This window comes from Mustela nivalis, assembly GCF_964662115.1.
Source record: "Mustela nivalis genome assembly, chromosome: 11".
Lineage (NCBI taxonomy): Eukaryota > Metazoa > Chordata > Mammalia > Carnivora > Mustelidae > Mustela > Mustela nivalis.
Window position 1 is genome coordinate 69,720,539 of NC_139030.1, and position 19,169 is coordinate 69,739,707.

At 58.9% G+C, this 19,169-nt stretch overlaps 1 protein-coding gene across 9 annotated transcripts in view; it reads left to right on the top strand.

The window, feature by feature from the left end:
• HDAC4 (histone deacetylase 4) overlaps positions 1–19,169 on the top strand; it is a 283,692-nt gene that overhangs the window by 238,169 nt on the left and 26,354 nt on the right. For 7 of the 9 annotated variants that reach the window (XM_082690962.1, XM_082690965.1, XM_082690964.1 and 4 more), the window contains 6 exons: positions 359–545; positions 3,587–3,720; positions 6,785–6,905; positions 13,364–13,410; positions 17,129–17,236; positions 18,803–18,858. In XM_082690962.1, coding sequence (XP_082547088.1) covers positions 359–545; positions 3,587–3,720; positions 6,785–6,905; positions 13,364–13,410; positions 17,129–17,236; positions 18,803–18,858 — 653 coding nt within the window. The remainder of the gene's footprint in view (positions 1–358; positions 546–3,586; positions 3,721–6,784; positions 6,906–13,363; positions 13,411–17,128; positions 17,237–18,802; positions 18,859–19,169) is intronic. The other 2 variants (XM_082690963.1, XM_082690960.1) reach the window with 1 other exon arrangement.

A 19,169-nucleotide genomic window follows, 5' to 3' on the forward strand; every position in this document is an offset into this window, starting at 1 on the left:
GTGGGGAGCTGTGGGGTGGGGAGAGGCCAGGGAGCAGACCGTGGCACCAAATGGAAGAGTCAGCGTTTCTATACCACCATGTGCTCCTCACATGCGTTTTGGGCATGCAGATCGGGTCCTCTTCGTCTGAAGCAAGACAGCAACAGACTGGCCCAGGAGGGCTGCCTGTACGCGGGGGAATCTCCATGGACAGCAGGCAGCCCATCCCGACCAGCCGCCCTGACATGCTTCGAGCCACATGCCGCATGCCAGTGAACAAACGGGCATGTGGTTTGCAGGAAGGGACCACATAACTCTGCAGCTGGTAGGTGGGAGCTTTCCTGGAAGCCACCAACACCCGTGTCTTCTCTGCCCCCAGCAAGCCCTCCTCCTGGAGCAGCAGCGGATCCACCAGCTGAGGAACTACCAGGCATCCATGGAGGCCGCGGGCATCCCCGTGTCCTTCGGTGGCCACCGGCCTCTGTCCCGGGCGCAGTCCTCCCCAGCATCGGCCACCTTCCCCATGTCTGTGCAGGAGCCCCCCGCCAAACCGAGGTTCACCACAGGTATGCGCAAAGAGGGCATGGGGTTGGGGCGACCCCGTCTGACTGGCCAGCTGACACCCACGGGTGACACTGGCTCATGGCAGGAGCGGACGCGGGAGGCCCACTCTGGGGCTGCGCCATCCAGAGGCTAGGGGTTGCGTGGGTCCGAGAGCTAGCCACCTGTGCCCTCGCCTGGCCCGCCCCCTGGCTGGGGGACCATCTGTGTCAGTCACTGAGGCGCCCTTCCCACTTACCCTCCCATGATGCTGTGGTCTCTCATGGGCGCCAAAGCCCACTTCCCCTTTGCTAGAGAATCCTTTTCCTCCAGAGACTGCCCTCTGGCGGGCCAGCATGGCTGGCAGGCTGTGTGGCTTTCTGTCTGTGTGCAGCAGGGACAGTGAGCGTGTCCTCTCTCCTCAGCTGCTCTGTGAACCAAACCTCTGTGCGAGGGTCTTGCCCACGTGGCCCAGATAGCCTGTGTGGGTGAGGCCACATGGTGTAAGGATGGCCCAGCTGCCCCCAGGCTCTTGCCTTCTGGGTGGCCGTGCCCTCCCTGCCCCACCCCTGCAGGAGCCCTGAGGAACCTGCCTACAGAGTGACACCCCTGCAGTCAGGGACCAGAATTGTGTAGGTGGGTCTGAGGCTCCCCGCTCTGAGTCAGGTGGTCCCTGCAGCCCAGCCACGGCGGGCCTGGAACAGAGGCCAGCAGGACGCTCTGCAGATGGTTCTCAGCTCATACTTCCTGCCAGAGACAGAGGAGGAGAAAGTGCTCTAAACACAGAATGGTTTCCTCCTCCTTCGGCAGCCCTGTAACAGGACAAAGTACAAGACATCCTATTTTTCTGCCCACCGTAACATGGTGTCCAGATACGGCTAAGTTCTCTCCGCTAGCTGTTAAAAGAGAAAAATTGTCATTTATAATTAACCAGAAATTAAACCAGCCTTTCCAGAAAGAACACCAGGAAGCTGCAGAGGGTCACAGGTAGAATCAGGAAACCTGAGGTGGACACGTCCCTGAGAGAGACCCCTGTTCCTGTGGGCACAGCAGAAAAGTGCCACGTAAAATGTGCCCACCATGGGGTCCAAGAAGGCCCCCGGGGGTCCTCGTGCTTGCATGCTGCCCAGGGGGACCCGGCCAGGGGACTCCCCTTCTGCTGATGTACTATCTTGGCTCGTCTGCATTGTTACTTTTTAAAAAATGTATAAAACAGTATGAGTTCCTTATAAAGAGAACAAATGGAATGAAAATATGTAGAAATTGACCGTTGCCCCTAATCCCAGAGGTAGTCTCGGTAATAATGTGATTTAAATCTTCCAGATTTGTTTCTCTGCACAGCCAGATGGACAGCTGGACACAGATATCATTTATTTCGTGCAGACAGGGCTCAGTGGTCCTCGTGTGCTTTTTGTTAGTCCCCTGCACCTGTCCTGGGGTTGCCCCGTCCTGGGGTGTCCATGCACCCAGACACAGCTCGTCATCATAGCTGCCTTGTGTCCTGCAGTGTGTCCTGGCTGGCTCCGCTGTACCCTAGCTCTGCAGACTCGTCCCCAGGGTCCCGTTCATCGCAGCAGTGACATGCTGTCACCTGGGAAGTTCCAGCCACGTGACGATGCCATGTTCGTTGCACCGACGGGCATCTGGGTTGCTTAAGCACGTGTGCACGCAGGGACCTCTGGGCACATGCCATGTGCTCTGTATACACATGCGTATGCGTAGATAGGTATATGTTGCCATTACGAACCACCGAACACAGCCTCTCGTGTGCACATGTCTTGCACACGCACTTCTGTGCACTGGTGGTGAGTTTCTGCATTTGGGTCCACTCTGCCCCACTGCATTTTGCTGATATACCCAGAATTCCCCCAGCACCCGGGGACTGAGGGCATGGTACTAGTACTGATACCCCCTCAGACCAGGTGTCCAGCGTGGCCTCAGCTCTGCTCCCCTGTGGTCAATGATGGCACCCCCATCCCCAACCTCTGACATGGTGGGTCTGGCGAAAGCGTTCACACAACATCCCTACCTCTGGGCCGGAAAGAGCAGGTGTTGGCACAGATGCCTACTCACGGAGACCCGCCTGGCCCTCGGGGAGCATGTGTAAGGGGACTGCAAACAGTGCCGCAGCAGGGGCAATGGACACCCCTCCTGGCAAATGCCCTGTGGTCCCCACTGTCACTTCCGACACTGCAGGAGGGGCATAAGACATGGGTGTGTCCTAGGGGGAGCTGTAGGGGTGCGCATGGCCCCCGCCTGCCCTTCCCCCTTCCTCCAGCCTCACCTCCAGACACACCGTCTCCCTCCCCCTTTGCAGCATCTTCCTAGCTATGACCTCAGCCAGTCTGGTCCAAGGGGGGTCCCCATTCCCTGCACAGCAGAGCCCAGTCACGGTTCCCCCCCAAGGGTGACCCAGTTGCCATATCTCCCCAAGGGGCACCAGCGGGCATTGCAGTTCTGCCCTGTCCCCAAGGACGCTGCAAGTTCCTGGACTTGGTGACGTCCTTTCTGTGCCGATTTTGAATACCCTGGTGTTTGCCTGTTTGTATGTGTGCTCATGCTGTCGCAGCCACTCTGGAAGGTTCTCAGGGTAGGAACCGAGTCTCGTCTTTCTTCTGAGCCCCAGAAGCTCGGATAGGACTCAGCCCAGCACACGGCTTCATAGAGAGGCTGTCCCCTGACAAGAGGGACTGGGATCTGGGACTAAAAGCTGAGTTTTGGAGGACAACACGGTCCTGCCCCATGAGCGCCCCACAGCTGAGGGCACAGGGAGTGGCGTGGGGTGTCTTTTCATGTCTTTCTTCTTGACTTGCTCCCCCCCGACCCGGGGACCTCTGGGCACATGCCATGAGCAGCTGACTGCGTCTCCTTCCGTTCCCGGGAGCTCCCTTTGGCCTCTGGCGCACTGGGAGTTTTCTGACAAGTGGTCCTAGTGCACAAAAGGCCGCTCTGTCACTCCTAGGGACGTAGTGGTTTGTCTCCCCGGGCTGCTGTCTGGGGCAGGTGGGTGGCAGCCAAGGACCCCTGCCAGCCGCTCTGATCGTGGCTGCCGCGTTGTCCGCTGCAGGCCTCGTGTACGACACGCTGATGCTGAAGCACCAGTGTGCATGCGGGAGCACCACCAGCCACCCTGAACACGCTGGGAGGATCCAGAGCATCTGGTCTCGGCTGCAGGAGACTGGCCTCCGGGGCAAATGTGAGGTAAGCCTGGCCCCTGCGGGCCTGCGGGGCTCTGTGCTGGAGCAGGCCACACAGCCACCACAATGTTGGGCACATGCGGGGGGACCCACGGAGCCCAGAACTGTTAGCCTACACACCCAGCTCCCCTCTTCCCAGCCTCTGTCCTGCCTCCCCCGTCCTCCTGCCGCCCCCATCCTCCTGTCCCGCTATCCTCTTGCTCCCCTGTCCTCTTGCCTCCTATCCTCCTGCCCCCTTCCGTATGCTGTTAGCTGTTTCTGCCCTTGCCCACTTTCTGAATCCCACGGTGACTGGTCTTCCTTCTGTTCGAGTCCCTGGAGTAACCCTTTCTTGGCCATGCTCTCCTTTGGTGCCTGGGGTGCAGGCCCAGCTGTTGGCAGCCTCTGACACAAGGGCAACATCTGGAGGCCCATGGGAAGTCTGTCCTGTTGGCTTTCGTGGAATATTCCCTTCCCTATTTCCAAAAGCTGCTTGGAGGACGTAGGAAGAGCCTCGGGCCACTGAGGGCTTCTCCAAAAGTCAGGGCCCTCCACGGCAGCAGGCAGTGAGGGAAGCAGAGTGTGGCTGGACGTCAGCCTGTGCACATAGCACCCTGTGAGCCCGGTGAGAAGATTCTGGCAGGTCCTCCATCTCCCTGTGGTCCGGTAATGGTGGCACCCCCACCTTCGGCACAAGGAAGGCTAGGGTCTGGAACTCACTCGGCCCTGCATTTGGCTGCAGTGGCACCCCAGCCTGAGAAGGCAGGAGGACCCCTGCCCTGAGCAGCGTTCTGAGGTCCCTTGATCCTGGGGGCAGGGCAGCATTTCCACAGAGTGACCCAACAGCTCTTGGCTGGCAGGGCACACCACGCTCCATAGACGGCAGGCCCTGCCCATAGCATGTGCTTGAAGAGTGGGGGCCCCAGGTTCCAGGACAAGCCCCTCTCTGTGAAGGGGCCTGGCGGCACCCACCTCACACAAGCTCTGCCAGGCCTCCGCCGTGTACCTCACATGGACTCAGGGATGGGACGTGGGCTGACATGGGCTGGCTCACACAGTGACCCAGGAAAGCTAGAGCCCCACAGCTGGTGAACACTGTCCATGCCCACTGGTTAAAACCCCTGGGCCCACCTGGACCAGGGCCCGAGCGGGCACGTGTGGGAGACAGAAGCTGAGATACTGGGTAATTTAAGTCATTGTGGTTCCCGTGACCCCATCTTCACCAGTTCTAAGGTGATATGCGATTTTCGAAGGGGACAGGGGCCTGGAACCTGGGTCCACTGTCCTGCCCTGAGATGCTGTCTGGGGCGGACAGGACCCCGTGGGACTGGCGAGGAGTGGGGAGGGCCCCTGCTCTGGGGTCTGGCCAGAGGCTGCGCCACTGGGGGGCAGCATTGCCCTGGCAGACACCCCTAGGAGGAACTCTACAATGCCCTGGTGTCCTCCGTGCCTTGTGCCACCCAGGACCAACCCAGGACCCTGCCCCGCCTTCAAAGCTCCCCCCGGCCCTCTGCCCATGACCTGCTCTTTCCCCTCGGGCCCCTCCCAGAAGGGGCCTCTCGGCCTAGGGGCCTCTCAGAGAGCTTCTCCGTCTAGAAGAACAGACACGAACAGGACTGAGAGGATGAAATAGCACATTTGGGGAGAATGAGAACCTCGGATCCCTCTGCCCTCCTGGGCCGCCAAGGTGGGAAGTGCCACCCGCTCCCTGACCAGGGGCTATGGGGGATCTTCAGACCTACAGACCAGAACACCGAGGAGGAGAGGGGTCTGCTGGACGTGGGGTTAGACCTGAGTCAGCAGGATGGTGGGGAAGAGGCCTGGGTGACTCGTGCAGCTTCCCTGTGGTACCCCAGGGGTGCAAAGCCCGCTGCCCTCGATGGGTGGGGACACTGACCTCAGGGTGTGCCTCCCACTTCACTCTGCCTGAGGGAATGGGGTGTCCTTGCCACCACGAGGCTCCCATGCAGACCCCGAGGAGGCTGAGTACAGGGCCTGGGTGCTGGACGTGGTGGCAGGAATTGGCCCTGACCACAGAGAGTTTAGCGGGACTGGCCGCGGGAAGGCCCAGGCCTCCATGCCCCTTGACCTGGCGGATGGGTGTGGGAGCTCCCGGGCCTGGCTCCCCTCCCCGTGCTGCTGCATTGGGCCCAGCGTGGCCGTGGAGGGCATGGAGCTCACAGCCCTGTCCACGCCAGGAGGCCAGGCTGGCAGACACCGAGCCACAGCTACCCCACAGCTTCTCCCTCTGCTCTCCTTTCCCTACTGTGTCCACGGGCGTCCCCTGGGAAGCTGTAAACAGTTCCAGGTCCTCCGCAAGGTGGCAGGGAGTAAGAGCAGCCCCTGGACCACCATCAGCAGGGCCTCCACGGTCACGTAGGCGACTCCCATGTGACCATTGCTCTCAGAAAGTCATGTCAGCGTGAACTGTTAGCTTTAATCTTGTGCCATAAACCACCTTCTCTTTAAAAGTTTAAATAAGCAGAGCCCAACTAACAAATAGATTTTATGTTAATTTCTGGGGAAATGTGGAAATCACTGTGCAGCCTCGACATGAGGCCTCCCCAAAGCAAGGGAAAATGTGGACAGATGTGCAAATGAAGAGCTAAATCCGCTGACTTCAGGCCCAGGGCGCATCACCGCAAGGGGCTTGTTCCCAGGACTCGGGGGCACGCAGGCCTGGCTGTGGGCCCACGGGCATGGAGAGAGCAGCCCCCTACCGTGTGCAGCAGGCCCCCCACCCAATCAAAGAGGAGACCCCAGCAGCTGGAAAGCAAAGTGGCAATCTGATGCCTGATCATTTGGATGACAGGGAAGGTGAAAGCATCGGGGCCTGGAATTATCTCTCGAAATCTGTTTTTCCAAGTAATAATTAAAGTGTAAATCTCTAGAACATCTTCGGAATATTTCTATAATGTGTTGGGTGCTGTTTACTTTTTATCTTGCAAGAGCCAAATAATTTTGCGCCCGTGTATGTATCAGATGCAGTTTCCTTTGGGGTAACGGTTCTCGCAGGAAGGGCTTTCCGCTGACTGTGGGCCCCAAAGACACGGGGGGATGTGCACACCCACTCTCGTCTGTACCCACAGTGCATCCGCGGACGGAAGGCCACGCTGGAGGAGCTGCAGACGGTGCACTCGGAGACGCATGCTCTGCTCTACGGCACGAACCCCCTCAACAGGCAGAAACTGGACAGTAAGAAACTTCTAGGTACTTCGAGTCCTTCTTTACCTTTGCCACCCAAGGTGCTGTTTCCAGCCCCGTGCCCACCGGTCCCATCTGTGACCCCCGGTGGTGGCAGTGGCGGCCATAGTGGCCACAGCGGTGGCAGAGACCGCCCTGCTCGAGGCACCCACACCAGGTACCAAGCTGTGGGCTGGAGGAGGGTCCCAGTGGCAGCCTTACCCGGACTGGCTGCTTTCGTGCCCAGCTCCACCACGTGCTCTAGAAACAGGGTGAGAACCAGTGGTTTTGCAGAACGTCCTGTAACAGCGTCACAACCCGAGGCCGATGGGGGTAGGGGTACTTGAGCTCTGGGCTTGCTGTGAACCTGGATCTGGGAGAGGAGAGGGCCAGCCTGGAGACGGCTCTCTGCAGGGTCTGGGGCTCTGTGCTGGCTGACAGGGCCTCCTGGCAGCTGGGACTTGCCGACGGGCTTCCGCTGCTGGCGATGCGGCGGGAGTCTCAGCAGTGCGAGTCGGGAGTCTCCAGGCCCCCTGGGCACCTGGGCACAGGACCCCCCACTCCCATCCCCACCGCGCTCATGGCCCTTCCCTGGCACTTCTCGCCCCTACCTCCCGGCCACCTTGAACCTGCAGGTACATGGGGGGCCGCTCCTTCTCCAGTGTCTCTGGGGGCTCCACTCAAGCTGTGTGGGGTGATCCCACCATGTGCGTGGGCCCCTTCACACGGGTGTGCATTCACTTGTTCATTCCCTCTTTCACTCCTTCTGTCACCGCGCGCTGCCTCAGGGAGCTCATCTCTGTGCTGGAAATCCCATCAGCACAGAGCTGCCCAACACAGTGGCACTGGCCCTTGTCCGTGGAGAACATGGAGCTGGTGGCCAGGAGGAGACCTGCGGGTTCTGTTCTCGGGTGGCCTGTCGTGCTCCTTCCCAGCTCCACTGCCCTGTAGTAACCAGGCTTTTGAAAGGCATCACCACTTGCTCCGGTAGACGGGAGGAGCCCCAGTGGCAGGAGAGCCTGGAGGCTGGAGAGAGAGCAAGTGGACAGCAAGTGCCACAAAGTGCCCTCCAGCACTGTGGACAGAAACCACCGACGGCACCCACAGACTCAGATGGCTGGGGTTGGCCACTGCAGAGACCCTGGGCCAAGACTGGAGGGTAGGGAGTGGTCAGACCAGGGGCTGGGCCAGAGGTCCTGAGAGGCATGCCCTCCCACACCCTGGACAGAAAGGGCAAAGGGCTCCTTGGCCGGAATGGATGTCAGGAACAGAGCGGGGCAAGGCACCAGCCCGCCTCCCGCTTCCCCTCCCTGCTGGGCTCCCCTTGTGCAGACCCTGCCCCCTGGAAGACAGTCCAGACCCCACTTCAGAGCATGACCAGTATAGCAGAAGCTGACGTGAGGATGCCCAGCAGGGAACCCACAGTTCAGAAGGCCCCTGTGTGCCTGGAACTCCCAGCGGCTTCTAGGCCTCCGCCTGAGGAACAGAAGCCTGAGGATTATCCATGCCCAGGGAAGCGCTTCTCAGGGGAAAGTGAGTCTGAAACAGGGCAGCTCTGAGGACAGACCTCTAGGCGAGGTGGAGGATACCAGAGGAAACCAGAACTGTCTCACTACCCTGAAAGAGAGAAGCCACCACAGCCACGTAATGTGGACAAGAGCAGTGAGGAGGGAGGAGAACCAGAGGGCTCAAGAAAGTCCCATCAGACACCGTTGAGGGACTAGAGAGTCCCAGGCCGGGGTAGGTGCAATCAGTCCTCTGGAACACGGGAGGAAGAGAAAAAAGGAGCGTCTGGCGCCCAGGGGCTCCCAGGGAAACTGAAAGGAAGGGAAGAGAACATCTTGGAGCCATTAGGAGCCAATCCCAGAATCACCAGGCGAGCTGTGCCGCCCAGCCCTCTGAGGAGCAGAAGGGACAGACTTGGAACAGCGGGGACCTGGTGAGGTGCGCCAGCTTCTAGGGGAATGCCCCACAACACCAGTGCTAGGCAGAGACTCGTCCGGCCTGAAGCTGTGGCCCAGCCAGGAAGGGCAAGGAGGAGCAGAAGCCATGCCCTCAGACATCCTTGCTCTGGACTCCCAGAGGACATACCACACCAGTGCAGAGGGAGGCTCAGAGGGTGCATGCTGGGCCATGGGCTAGAGAGCCAGCCCTTCTGCGTCCGTTCGGCTGCCATGACCAACCGCGCAGACAGAGGCTTGTCCACGGCGGGAATCTGTTGCTCACAGTCCTGGCAGCTGGAAAGCTGGGATCGGGGTGCCGCCCGGTTGGTGGAGGCTCTTCTAGATCACAAGGCCTCGCTGTGTCCTCCCTGGGGGCTGAAGAGAGGGAGCTTGGTGGGGTCCTTTGATAAGGCGCCAGCTCCATCCCAAGGGCCGTACCCTCATTGACCTGTATCCCACCTTGTAATGCCCCCACCAGTGGGCATCAGAAGGGCAGTGTGGGAGCTTTCCTTGGTGGTCACGGAAGTCAGGCCTCCTGGGATGGCAAAGGCAGGTCCAGGAGGCCTCCCTGTTCCCCACGTAGAAGCATCCAGAGCAGTGTGGCTGAGAGCCCACCTGTGGGCCTGCGCCCGGCTCTCCAGGCTTCCTCCTGCCCCTTCCAGGCCCTGCCGCATACACTGGCTGAGGGCTTACTGCTGGCACTGAGACCGAGTGCTCAAAAGAACATACAGAGCCACCCACCACTCTGGCCATGTTGCGGATCTGGTCTGTAGCCCACCCAGAGTGTGAGCCGGAGACCCCCTCCAGCCTGTCCTGTCATGGGACACATCGCCTCCCAGAGACACTTTTGTTCTCCACTCACATAGGATTTGTGCTCACTACTAGGTTTGGCAAAGCCCAGCCATTGTTTAGGGTACAACACGGGAGATGAAACCATAAGGAAAAGTGTGGGGAAAGCTGGCCAGAGACAGGCGATGGGTCCCAGCTCCCTGTGGACACAGGTGGACTGGTGTGTTCTGTGCCTTAGGTCCCGGGATCTTTACCGTGTGGATTGCAGCATGCCCCCAAAACGGCAGCTGCAAGGGGACTGGGGAGGGGTTGGCCAGGGCCCTTCCCCCAGCCGTCATGGAGCAGGACTTAGAGGGTGGGGAGATTGAAAAATGGGGCCATAGCTACGGGAGGGCAAGTGGCTGGTGGAGGGCCTGGGGGTTATGGGCCAAAGAGGTGGGAACCTGGCAGAAAATGTCCAGAAATGAAACGGGTGCCATCTGGGCCCAGAGGAAAAGCTCTCTGGTGGGGGGCCAGACAGTTTCAGAAAGGAGCCTTCAAGGACGCAGACAGTGGGGAGAAGGTAAGCAGCCTCAGGTGGAGCTGAGCCAGGAGGTTGGGTGCAGGAGGCCCACTCCCCAGAGTCCTGCATAACCCATCAGGAAATGCCACTCTTGCCATGGCAACATCTTGGCTTCCTGGAGGGTTCTCCAGCACGGGAAAGGAGCCCGTGGGCCCCGTGGTGTCATCAGTGCTGGCAAGGCACAGAACTAGGAAGCCCCGACCTCAGGGTCACCAGGACCTGGCCAGGTGGTCTCACGGTCAAGAGCAGTGTCCGCTGTCACTAAGGCACTGACATGGGCTCTGTCCCAAAGACATTGTACAGCATCCATGGCCCACCCACATTCTAAGTGGCAGGGCTCTCTCCAGTTCAGTTCCTCCTCCTGTGTCTGCACCGGAGGCCGCATGGCGCTCCAGCCACCCCCAAGAGGCCTTTTGCCAGCTGTGTCCTCTGAACTTGAGAAGTCGGCTAGAGAGAGGATAACCCATTTCCATGTTGCTGGGAGAGGCGGGCTCGAGCACACCAGCAGGAGAACGGACTGGGTCTCGGAGCTAGTTTCAAACTTGGTTGAAGACAGATGATGAGGAATGAGAGACAAGTGCCTATGGGGCCTTCAGGGAAGTGTGAGGCAGGTAGGGCCCGGAGCTTTCCTAGCAGCTGACTTTATCGGCCCCTCCTGGGCCCGGGTCAGTGCCCCTTCTCAGATCAGGCCGACATCACTGGTCCCTGAAGCCCCCTCTCCTGTTTCTGGCCACTGTGCCGAAATGTCTTCCCATCATTCTCATCCCTATTTCTCCCCTGGCCCAGACACAGCCTTGGAGTGTATTTCATGTTCATTTCACTGTTGTGAAGAACACGTATGTTTATGTGGTTTACAGCAAGGATATCCCAAATCATGGTTTCCTCTTTCTTTTCTACTAACCACTGTTTAAAACCCCATTCCTGTGGCTACAAGGACACCTAACCGGTTACCTTCTCTCCCCCTGAGACTGGTTTTTAAATGTTTGAAGATTGTCCTAACCAGGAGTTCTACCATCTGGTCCAGACATAGTAAAGTTGGCAATGATCTCAGGTGTTGCTAACAACCCTAATAGGGCATTTGAACATTGCTGTGTGAGTTGCCCTCCTGTTTTTGTGGAATCCACAAATTTCTAAGCGGTTACCGAGAAGGTCTGCATGGTCACTGAGGTCATGCCCCTCCGCACGGCTGGGCTGACAAGGGCTGCATGCACCGGAGGGGTGTGGGGCCCAGCCTTCACGGTTCCCCAGGGTCAGGGTGTGTCTCCTGATGGCAGTCACCTGGAAACAGGGCCTGGTCAGGTGGCTGAGTGGTGCCTGGGGATGCTCCAAAGGGTTGAGAGAAGAGCCCTGTTCTCCAGGCACGACGACGTGAGGAAACACCAGTGCCCTTCCTACACCCGCGGGCCTCCCAGCACACCTGTCAGCAGCTGCCATGATGGGAAAAGTACGGCGGCCCTTCATGCCTCAGCTGCCGTCTTTTTCTGGACAGATGTGGCCTCACCTAGGTCCCAAAGCCCAGGAGGCCAGAAAGGGCCAGAGGCCAGGGGCGGCTGAGAGGAGCTGCACTGCCACGGGCCATGGGAGCTGTTTTAGAACTGTTCTCCGTGCAGAGCTCCCTGCTTACCGCCCCCCCCCGGGGGGGTGCCTGAGAGCCCACCTTTCCTCACTGTTTTGATCTTTGGTTGCTCGATAATGAGCCAAGTCAGGTATCTAGATGATTTACATTATGTAGACAGTATTGACTCTAATTTCAAGAAAACAGAACTCCAGTGTCTTCGCAGAAGCTCTTTTCCGTTCGTCTTGGGCAGATGTGTCTAAAGTCCTCCTCACGGACCTGGAAGTTACCTGGGAGAAAGTGCCATGTTCCCGTGTCGGGAAAGTCCATGACGCAAGAAGAGCTGGTCATGAGACTAGCCCTGACACCAGGGGCCACGTGGGGCCAGGCACGTTTGCAAGACTGGGTCTGTCAGGGCGGCTCACCGAGCTTCAGTCAATGCCCTAGGCCATAAGGCCCCTTTCAGGACACGGGACAAAGCAGGACCATCAGCAGCTTGGCAGCTCTGCCCTCTCCTGCCCTGGACCTGCCCCCCAACCCGTATTCTCCCTCCTGTTGACCCCCTGCAGAGGGTCGCGGTTGGAATTGGGCCAGCCCCCAGGGGCCGCCCTCCTCAGCATTCCGCTTCCTGCCCGGCCAGCCCCCCATCCGCTCAGAGCTCTCTGTATTGGCTAACACGAGGGCTCAGCATTTGACGTGAGCACGTGGCAGCGGGAGCCATGGATCCAGGTGGTGACCCGTCAGCAGGACATGGCATGGAGGAGGCCTGGGGGGTAGGGGGCGCAGGAAGAAGCAGCATGAGGACTGTTCAGAGGCAGTGGGGGAGGGGTGGCCCCAGCGAACGTGAGCATCACAGGAGCTGCGGGAGGGTGCATGCCAGAGCCTGTTGCACGACATGGCCCCTGGTGGCCTGGAGCCTGGTGTGGTCCCTGTCAAGAGTTGGGATGAGGTAGGCACAGACTGGGTCCTGGGACCCAAGACTTCTTTCCTTCCGGGGCCTCAGCAGTGGGATTCCTGAGCATCGAGAGCAGGAGCCTGTCTGGATCAGGCAGAAGGTGCTGGGAGTGGGCCTCCCCCTAGAGAACACACAGAGTCTGAAGCTGGCTTGAGGAACTTGCCTGGAGAGGCCTGGGGGCCACAGAGCAAGGTGTGGGGATCAGGGGGTAGCCAGGCAGCAGAGAGGCCCTCCTGGGTCAGCCCTGGCAGGGCAGCAGCCACACAAGCCAGAGCGTCACCCTTGGGGGGGAGCGGAGACTCTCCCCTTTGATAGGTGAGCTTTAGGCTGTTGTCAGCCAGCACAGGGTCACATTGAGGAAGAGGACAGTCCGTGTTTTTGTCCCCAAGGCACAGGGCTGAGCCCTTTGGGAGACAGGACTTGCCCCTATGTCTCTCGGGCTGGGGAAGGGCTCCTGGATGGCCAGCTCCAACATGGTTTCTTAGCTTCATACCATCCAGGTGGACTCAGAATGTTTATAAATGGGTTGGTAGCCTTGGAACCAGTTTTTCCTTCGGTCCGTGGATACATGATCTGTAAGCGCCGCGTGGGCACCCTGTTTCCAGAGCCCATGCTGTGCTCCATGGAGGTGGGGCGCCTGTGAACTTGCTCTCCTGACCTTGGCTGTACTTCTCCCTGCAGGCTCGCTAACGTCCGTGTTCGTCAGGCTGCCCTGCGGTGGTGTTGGAGTAAGTATTTCTTTAATGTGTAAATAATGTCCTGTTTGTTCTCGGGGTCTCAGTGGCCGCAGAAATCTCTGCTCTGTTTTCCGAGGAGTGGATAATTGCTGCCAGGTGTTTTCCATAAACAGGGTCTGGCAGGCGGGGCTGCCCCATGCTCCCACGTGTGGCTTCAAAGGCCTGGGGGCCTGGGAGCATCTGGGGGGCCAGACCTGGGCACCGTCCTCCGGGAAGGTCGTCCGGCCCCCACGCTCACCTCGGGAAACGAGATCTGGTCTGTGGGGTCCCCTCCTCACCGACGGAGAAATAGCCTGCCCGTCGCTCAGTCCAGGGATCTGTCATGCAGTAGAGCAAGGGGGTGGGTGGTCCCAGCGCACACCCCCAACCCGTGCCGGCCCAAAGCCCCAGGTGAAGCTCGGGACATGGGGGCATGGTGTGTACGGGCCACGTGCAGTGTGCAGAGCTGCTCACCAGGCTGAGCCTGCTGTTTTCCCACGAGCAGTGATGCCCTTAAGCAGACCTGCTCAGGCAGACCCTTAGGAGAACCGGTTATTCTGTGCCTGGCTTTCCCTAACCCAGTTGTGGGTGCCGACCTGGGAAGGATGCTCCCAGGCTGGGCATCCATCCCTGCCGGGGCACAGCCAAGGTCAGGCAGCCCTAGCCAGAGTTCCTTGTGAAGGGAGGGGCCAGAGCAGGCCCCTGGACCTGTTCTTCAAAGTTCTGTGGCGCAGGCGAGGGTGCGGCCAGCCACAGAGAGGCAAGGCAGGACAGACGGCGCGGACGGCGAGGCCGCCTGGGTCGGGGCTATGCAGCAGCAGAGCGCGTGCCTAATTACAGATGGCGGGGTGAGGCTCAAGGTCTGGATTCTGTTATGGAAATGAAACAAAATTGTTTTCTTCCTGAGTCTTTACAAAACTCACTGCTTTGAAAATTATCCCGTCAGAAAGAGAACAAACGGCATTTACTCATACTGCCACCAAGCCCCCTAGAGTTATTTTATTTTGTATTGTAAGTAGGCTGCAATCTCTTAATTCGGGGCAAATTTTTGGCCAGACTTGAAAAGGCTTGGATTCGGCTGCCCTGCAGCCAGTGTGCTGGGCAAGGCAGGATTTATAATTTGCAAATGAAAGCTACAGTCAGGCCCAGGGCCTGGAGCCAGGCAGTCCCCCTACCCCACCCGCAGCGTGAGTCCAAGCTCAGCCCCCGCAAACTGACCCACCCCCACCTTCACATCCAGGCGCAGACGTGCTCCGGAGCAGGGAGATTGTGGGACATCCCACGAAGGCCAGCTGGGCGGATGAATTAGTGGACCATGTGAGCCACAGCGTGTTTCAGGGACGGTCCTCTCGCGGTGGTTTTTCGTCATCACCTGTACGGGGAGGGCGGAGAAGCATAGTGCTCCTGGGGGCGTACCATGTCCGCTATGTGGGGGCCGCCCCGGGGGGTCAGGAAAGCAAAGTAGAGTCCAGGAGCCATAGTGTGGTTGGGAGCATGGGTGCTCTGGGTAGTGACACGGACGGAGAGGCTGTTCCGCTTTTCCTGGAAATTACTTTGATTTAGCATTTCGGGTTTGGGATGTCGTTTTCTCCTTAACTGAGCTAAGGAGAGGCTTTAGATCACTATAACTTTTTTTTCAAAGCAAATAAAAGAAACTTCCTCTGTGCTCACCTCCTCCTAGTCCCTAGTTTCCCCTTCAGGGGACTTGGTGTAGTTGGATTCCCCTCCCTGCCAGGGGTGTGGCCTTTTGCTGGCCTTGGCTACCCTGGGGCTGTGCCCCCAGCTCTGAGGGCCATGATATGCCCAGAATTGGCTGCCCCAGGTGCAGCCCTTGTAAATATCTGCAGAAGTGGCCTCCATATTTCCTCCTCCTGTTCCTAGTGTTGCGGGGGGGAAGCGTGGAGCTGGCCTTTGCTCTTTCCTCTGGTTGCCACTTCTGCATTAGCGCCCGATCGTACTGCCACTGTGGCCCTCCCGGAGCCTCATGCCCCTGGCACTCAGGGCTGTACCCCGGCCATCCTGGGCCAGGCCAGCAGGGAGCCGGTGGCCAGCCACTGGAGGACTCCAGCCCCGAAGCCTCAGGATGTCTTGATGGGTTTTCTGAGGACAGTGACAGCCTGGGACCCGGTCACGCACTGTAGGCAGGACATCTGGGGGACCTTTCTGCCGTGGAGTCAAGCACAGAGAGCCGTCAAAGCATGTGGAGGGTGTCCAGCCTCCCTCCCCAAATCCTCTCATGCTAGGGAGAAATCATCCGGGTAGGTTCGTGTAAACTACCTTCAGTCTTCAGGGGCGCAGCCTCTGGCTGGCCTGCTCCAGACGTCCTCACCCTCCTGGAAGGCGCAGCAGCTGGTGGGACCCCCGCCCCGCCTGTCACTCCTGCCCAAGGACTGTTACCGAGCGGGTTCTGCAGCTGAATTAGCTGGCCCAGGACAGTCGTGTTTGAATGGCTACTTCCCTGAATAGCAGTCCAGTGTACACCAGAGCCAGGCTTTGAAAGTTGAATATTAATGCTGGGGAGAGTCGGCAAAGTGCAGAGCGATCTTTGGACATTTGGAAGCTATTTAAAGAACACAGGTTTGGTCATTGAAAAGAATAGCTCTCACAGAGTACCGCTCCTCCGGAAATGGCTTGAACCCCTCATAAATGTATTTTCAGTCATCTTGCTTTGAAGATGAGGCTTCAAGCATTCACTGCAGGAAATCCGTCGGCCCCGCATAATGACCCGTGTTTCTGCCAGGTGGGCAGAGGCCCGTGGGCTTCTGGACGGACCTGTGCAGGCACAGGCTTGGCTGTGTCACCTCTGCATGGAGCTGCCTGGTCCCTGTCATCCCAGAGCGTTCAGTGCCCAGAGGATGTTGATTTGGGAAGGAGGGGCGCTCACATAGACTCGGTGGACTCCGTGTTACAGGCAACCAGCCTGTAAACGCATGGCCTCTTCAAACCTTCGCTGGGCTGGGTGCGTCCCACGAAGGGCACGTGAGCCTGGCCGAGCCTCCAGCGGCCCCATAGTGGGAAGTGGTGCTCGGGTGCCCTTGACCTGGCACCCAGGGTGGCGTGCTTCATCTGGACCCTCCAGTCCTGCCCCCGCTGACTTGCAGAACTGCCTGCCGAAGTTTCTAGGTCCTTAACACCCACAGTAGCCGGAGCTCCAAAAGAAATCTAATGCGCCTAAGTAAACAAATACACCACAACACAAACAAATTACCTGGTGTGTCTGTGCCACACACATTTCTCGGTCTGAGGTGGGGTGGCCCCCTAAGAGGGCCCCAGAGGGCTGGTTCCCCCACACCTGTCCCACTCTTGTCGCCAGCACACTCGTCCCACAGCCGGAGCAGCCTTTTAGAGTCAGCGTGAAGTCCAGCCGTCCTGCGGGAAGGCCCGATTCCCACTTTGCTTGCATTTCCCTCTGCAGAGAGGGAGTGCTCCCTGTGCTTGCAGTGAAACCAGACAGACGAGGGGCATGGTGACCATGATGCCATTGCTCTGCAAGGACAGCAGGGAGCCCTCAGGAAGGGCATGTTTCATTCCTGCTGCATTTAGGGTTCTTGCCTTATTTAGTAATTTGTGGCCTATTTTCAAATAGGTGGGTGTGTGGCACCATCAGCGTGCTGGGATCTCAGAGGTGGCGCACACGGGCTTGGCAAGCCCCCAACTGTGCAGCCCCTGTAGGAGTGGGGGCAGGGTAGCAGCCGCGATGCCACCTCAGGCAGGACCCTTGTCTCGGCAGGTGGACAGTGACACGATATGGAACGAGGTGCACTCGTCGGGGGCCGCCCGGCTGGCCGTGGGCTGCGTGCTTGAGCTGGTCTTCAAGGTGGCCACGGGGGAGCTGAAGGTTGGTGAGCACCCTGCAGATCTGGGCCTGGAGAGAAAACTTCCAGGGGCTTCCCGGGCTGGGGGACAGTAATGGGGAGGACAGCTCCTGTCCCGGGGCAAAGGTGGGCCCTGCGGATCCACAGGACCACTCCCCATGTTTGTGGCGTCCACGGGATGGTGCGGCGGCTCACCACGGAGGTGGGGTCTTGGGAACACCTGACACTCTCACCACTGCTGATCCCCAGGAGACTTTGTGTATGAGTGTGTCATCGCCGCTGACTGTAGTAGACGTGCAGACTGAGAAAGGGAAACTAACAGTAATGTCCATCCGAGCGGACAAGCTGCCATCCCAGACCTGCTTCTGCCTCTGTCTCTGGGGCCCGTCATTCCGCAGAGGCACATAAAGGAACCTGGCCCGTCAGGGAGAGGGAGGGTGTCTGCACCGCTGTCTTGGAGAACCGTGGAGATACTTCTTGGTGCCCCAGCACTGGTCCTCACGTGGCAGTGTGGACCCCGAAATAGCCGTGGTGAAGCCCACTGGGTATGGCAGGCTGATGGGAGCTCTTGTCCACACCAGATGTTTGCAACATGGCATCCTCCCCGTTGGGAAATACAGGCTCGTGAAGTCTGTAGCTCTTCCAGCAGCCCGGCCCCATCCTGTTACAGTGTCAGGAAACACTGATTCTTGAGACTGTTAGTAGCAGCGCGCTTCTCGTCAGGAGGGTCCCCTGAGGGTCAGGAGGGGCTCAGGACACACGTCTGCCCAGCTTCTCATCTTCACAGGGAAGATCAAGTCTGGCCCCTGTTGACACCCGTGGGCTCTCCCCACACGCACTTGCTCGTCCTTTGCCTTCATTCGCTTGAGGTGTCAGGTGTGCGTTCACCGGCGAGGACTCGATGAAATCAGTTACGGTCCCCACCGCATCAGAGGTTCCCCCTGGGAACTGCATTTCCCTTGCAGAAGCGTGCTGGGGAAACACTCCGGACCCCTCCCCCACACCAGCAGTCCACCGCGCTGCCTGGCACCCGGGCAAGAAGGGCAGACTGAATCAGGGTGGTTAGGAGAACAGGCCCCCACAGGGGCACAGGGACCCCCTGAGGGTCTGCAGCCCGCACTCTGAGAACCACTGTGTGGGGCCTGTGTGCAGGGATGGGCTGGTCCTGCAGCGTTGTGGGTGCAGAAGGTGGGGCCCCACATGCCTGTCCCTCACCCTACCTCCCGGAGCTGGCCCTGGGGACGCTGTGGCCAACCACGACCACATAGCTTCCCACTAGTGAGATGAGAGATGCCTACTGAAGTCATTTTCGTGGCAAGGGCTAAGAGCAGTTTACAGACAGCCCTTTAAAGCATCAGTGGCTTCAAGGTCCTGGGGGAGGGGCAGCTTCTCCAGCCTCTGAGAGCCTCCGAGCTGCTGCTTCTCACTAAACGGTTCGCTTGTTTTCTATGGTTCAAGTTAAGGCCAAATGCAGGCCGGAGTGTGCCTGTGTCTTCGTTTGAACCTGCCAGCAGTCCACTCTGTGCTCATTCTCTCACTGACGTGAACCCATCTTCCTCCCTGTTTCCCCCACCTGGTGTCATGTGCAGAATGGCTTTGCCGTGGTCCGTCCTCCAGGACATCATGCGGAGGAGAGCACACCCATGTAAGTAGACACGTGGCCATGGCAGGCCGGGGTGCCGGGTTCTGATTCCCTTTCTCAAAGGGCTGGGCTACACTTGAGTGAAAACGTGGCTCCAGAGCCTGTGGGTTACGTTTTCTAATCGAACCAGGAACGCAAACATCAGTCTGGAGAAGTCTCCTCAGCCCTCCCTCTGTTATAAAAAATTGGGTGGAGACTTAAATTGCCTTAGAACAAGTTCATGTGATACATCATTGTTCTAGAACATTCTGACCAAACCCCATGTGGCTGTCCAGCTGACCTACCTATGGTCTGATACGGCTGAGGCTGACCTG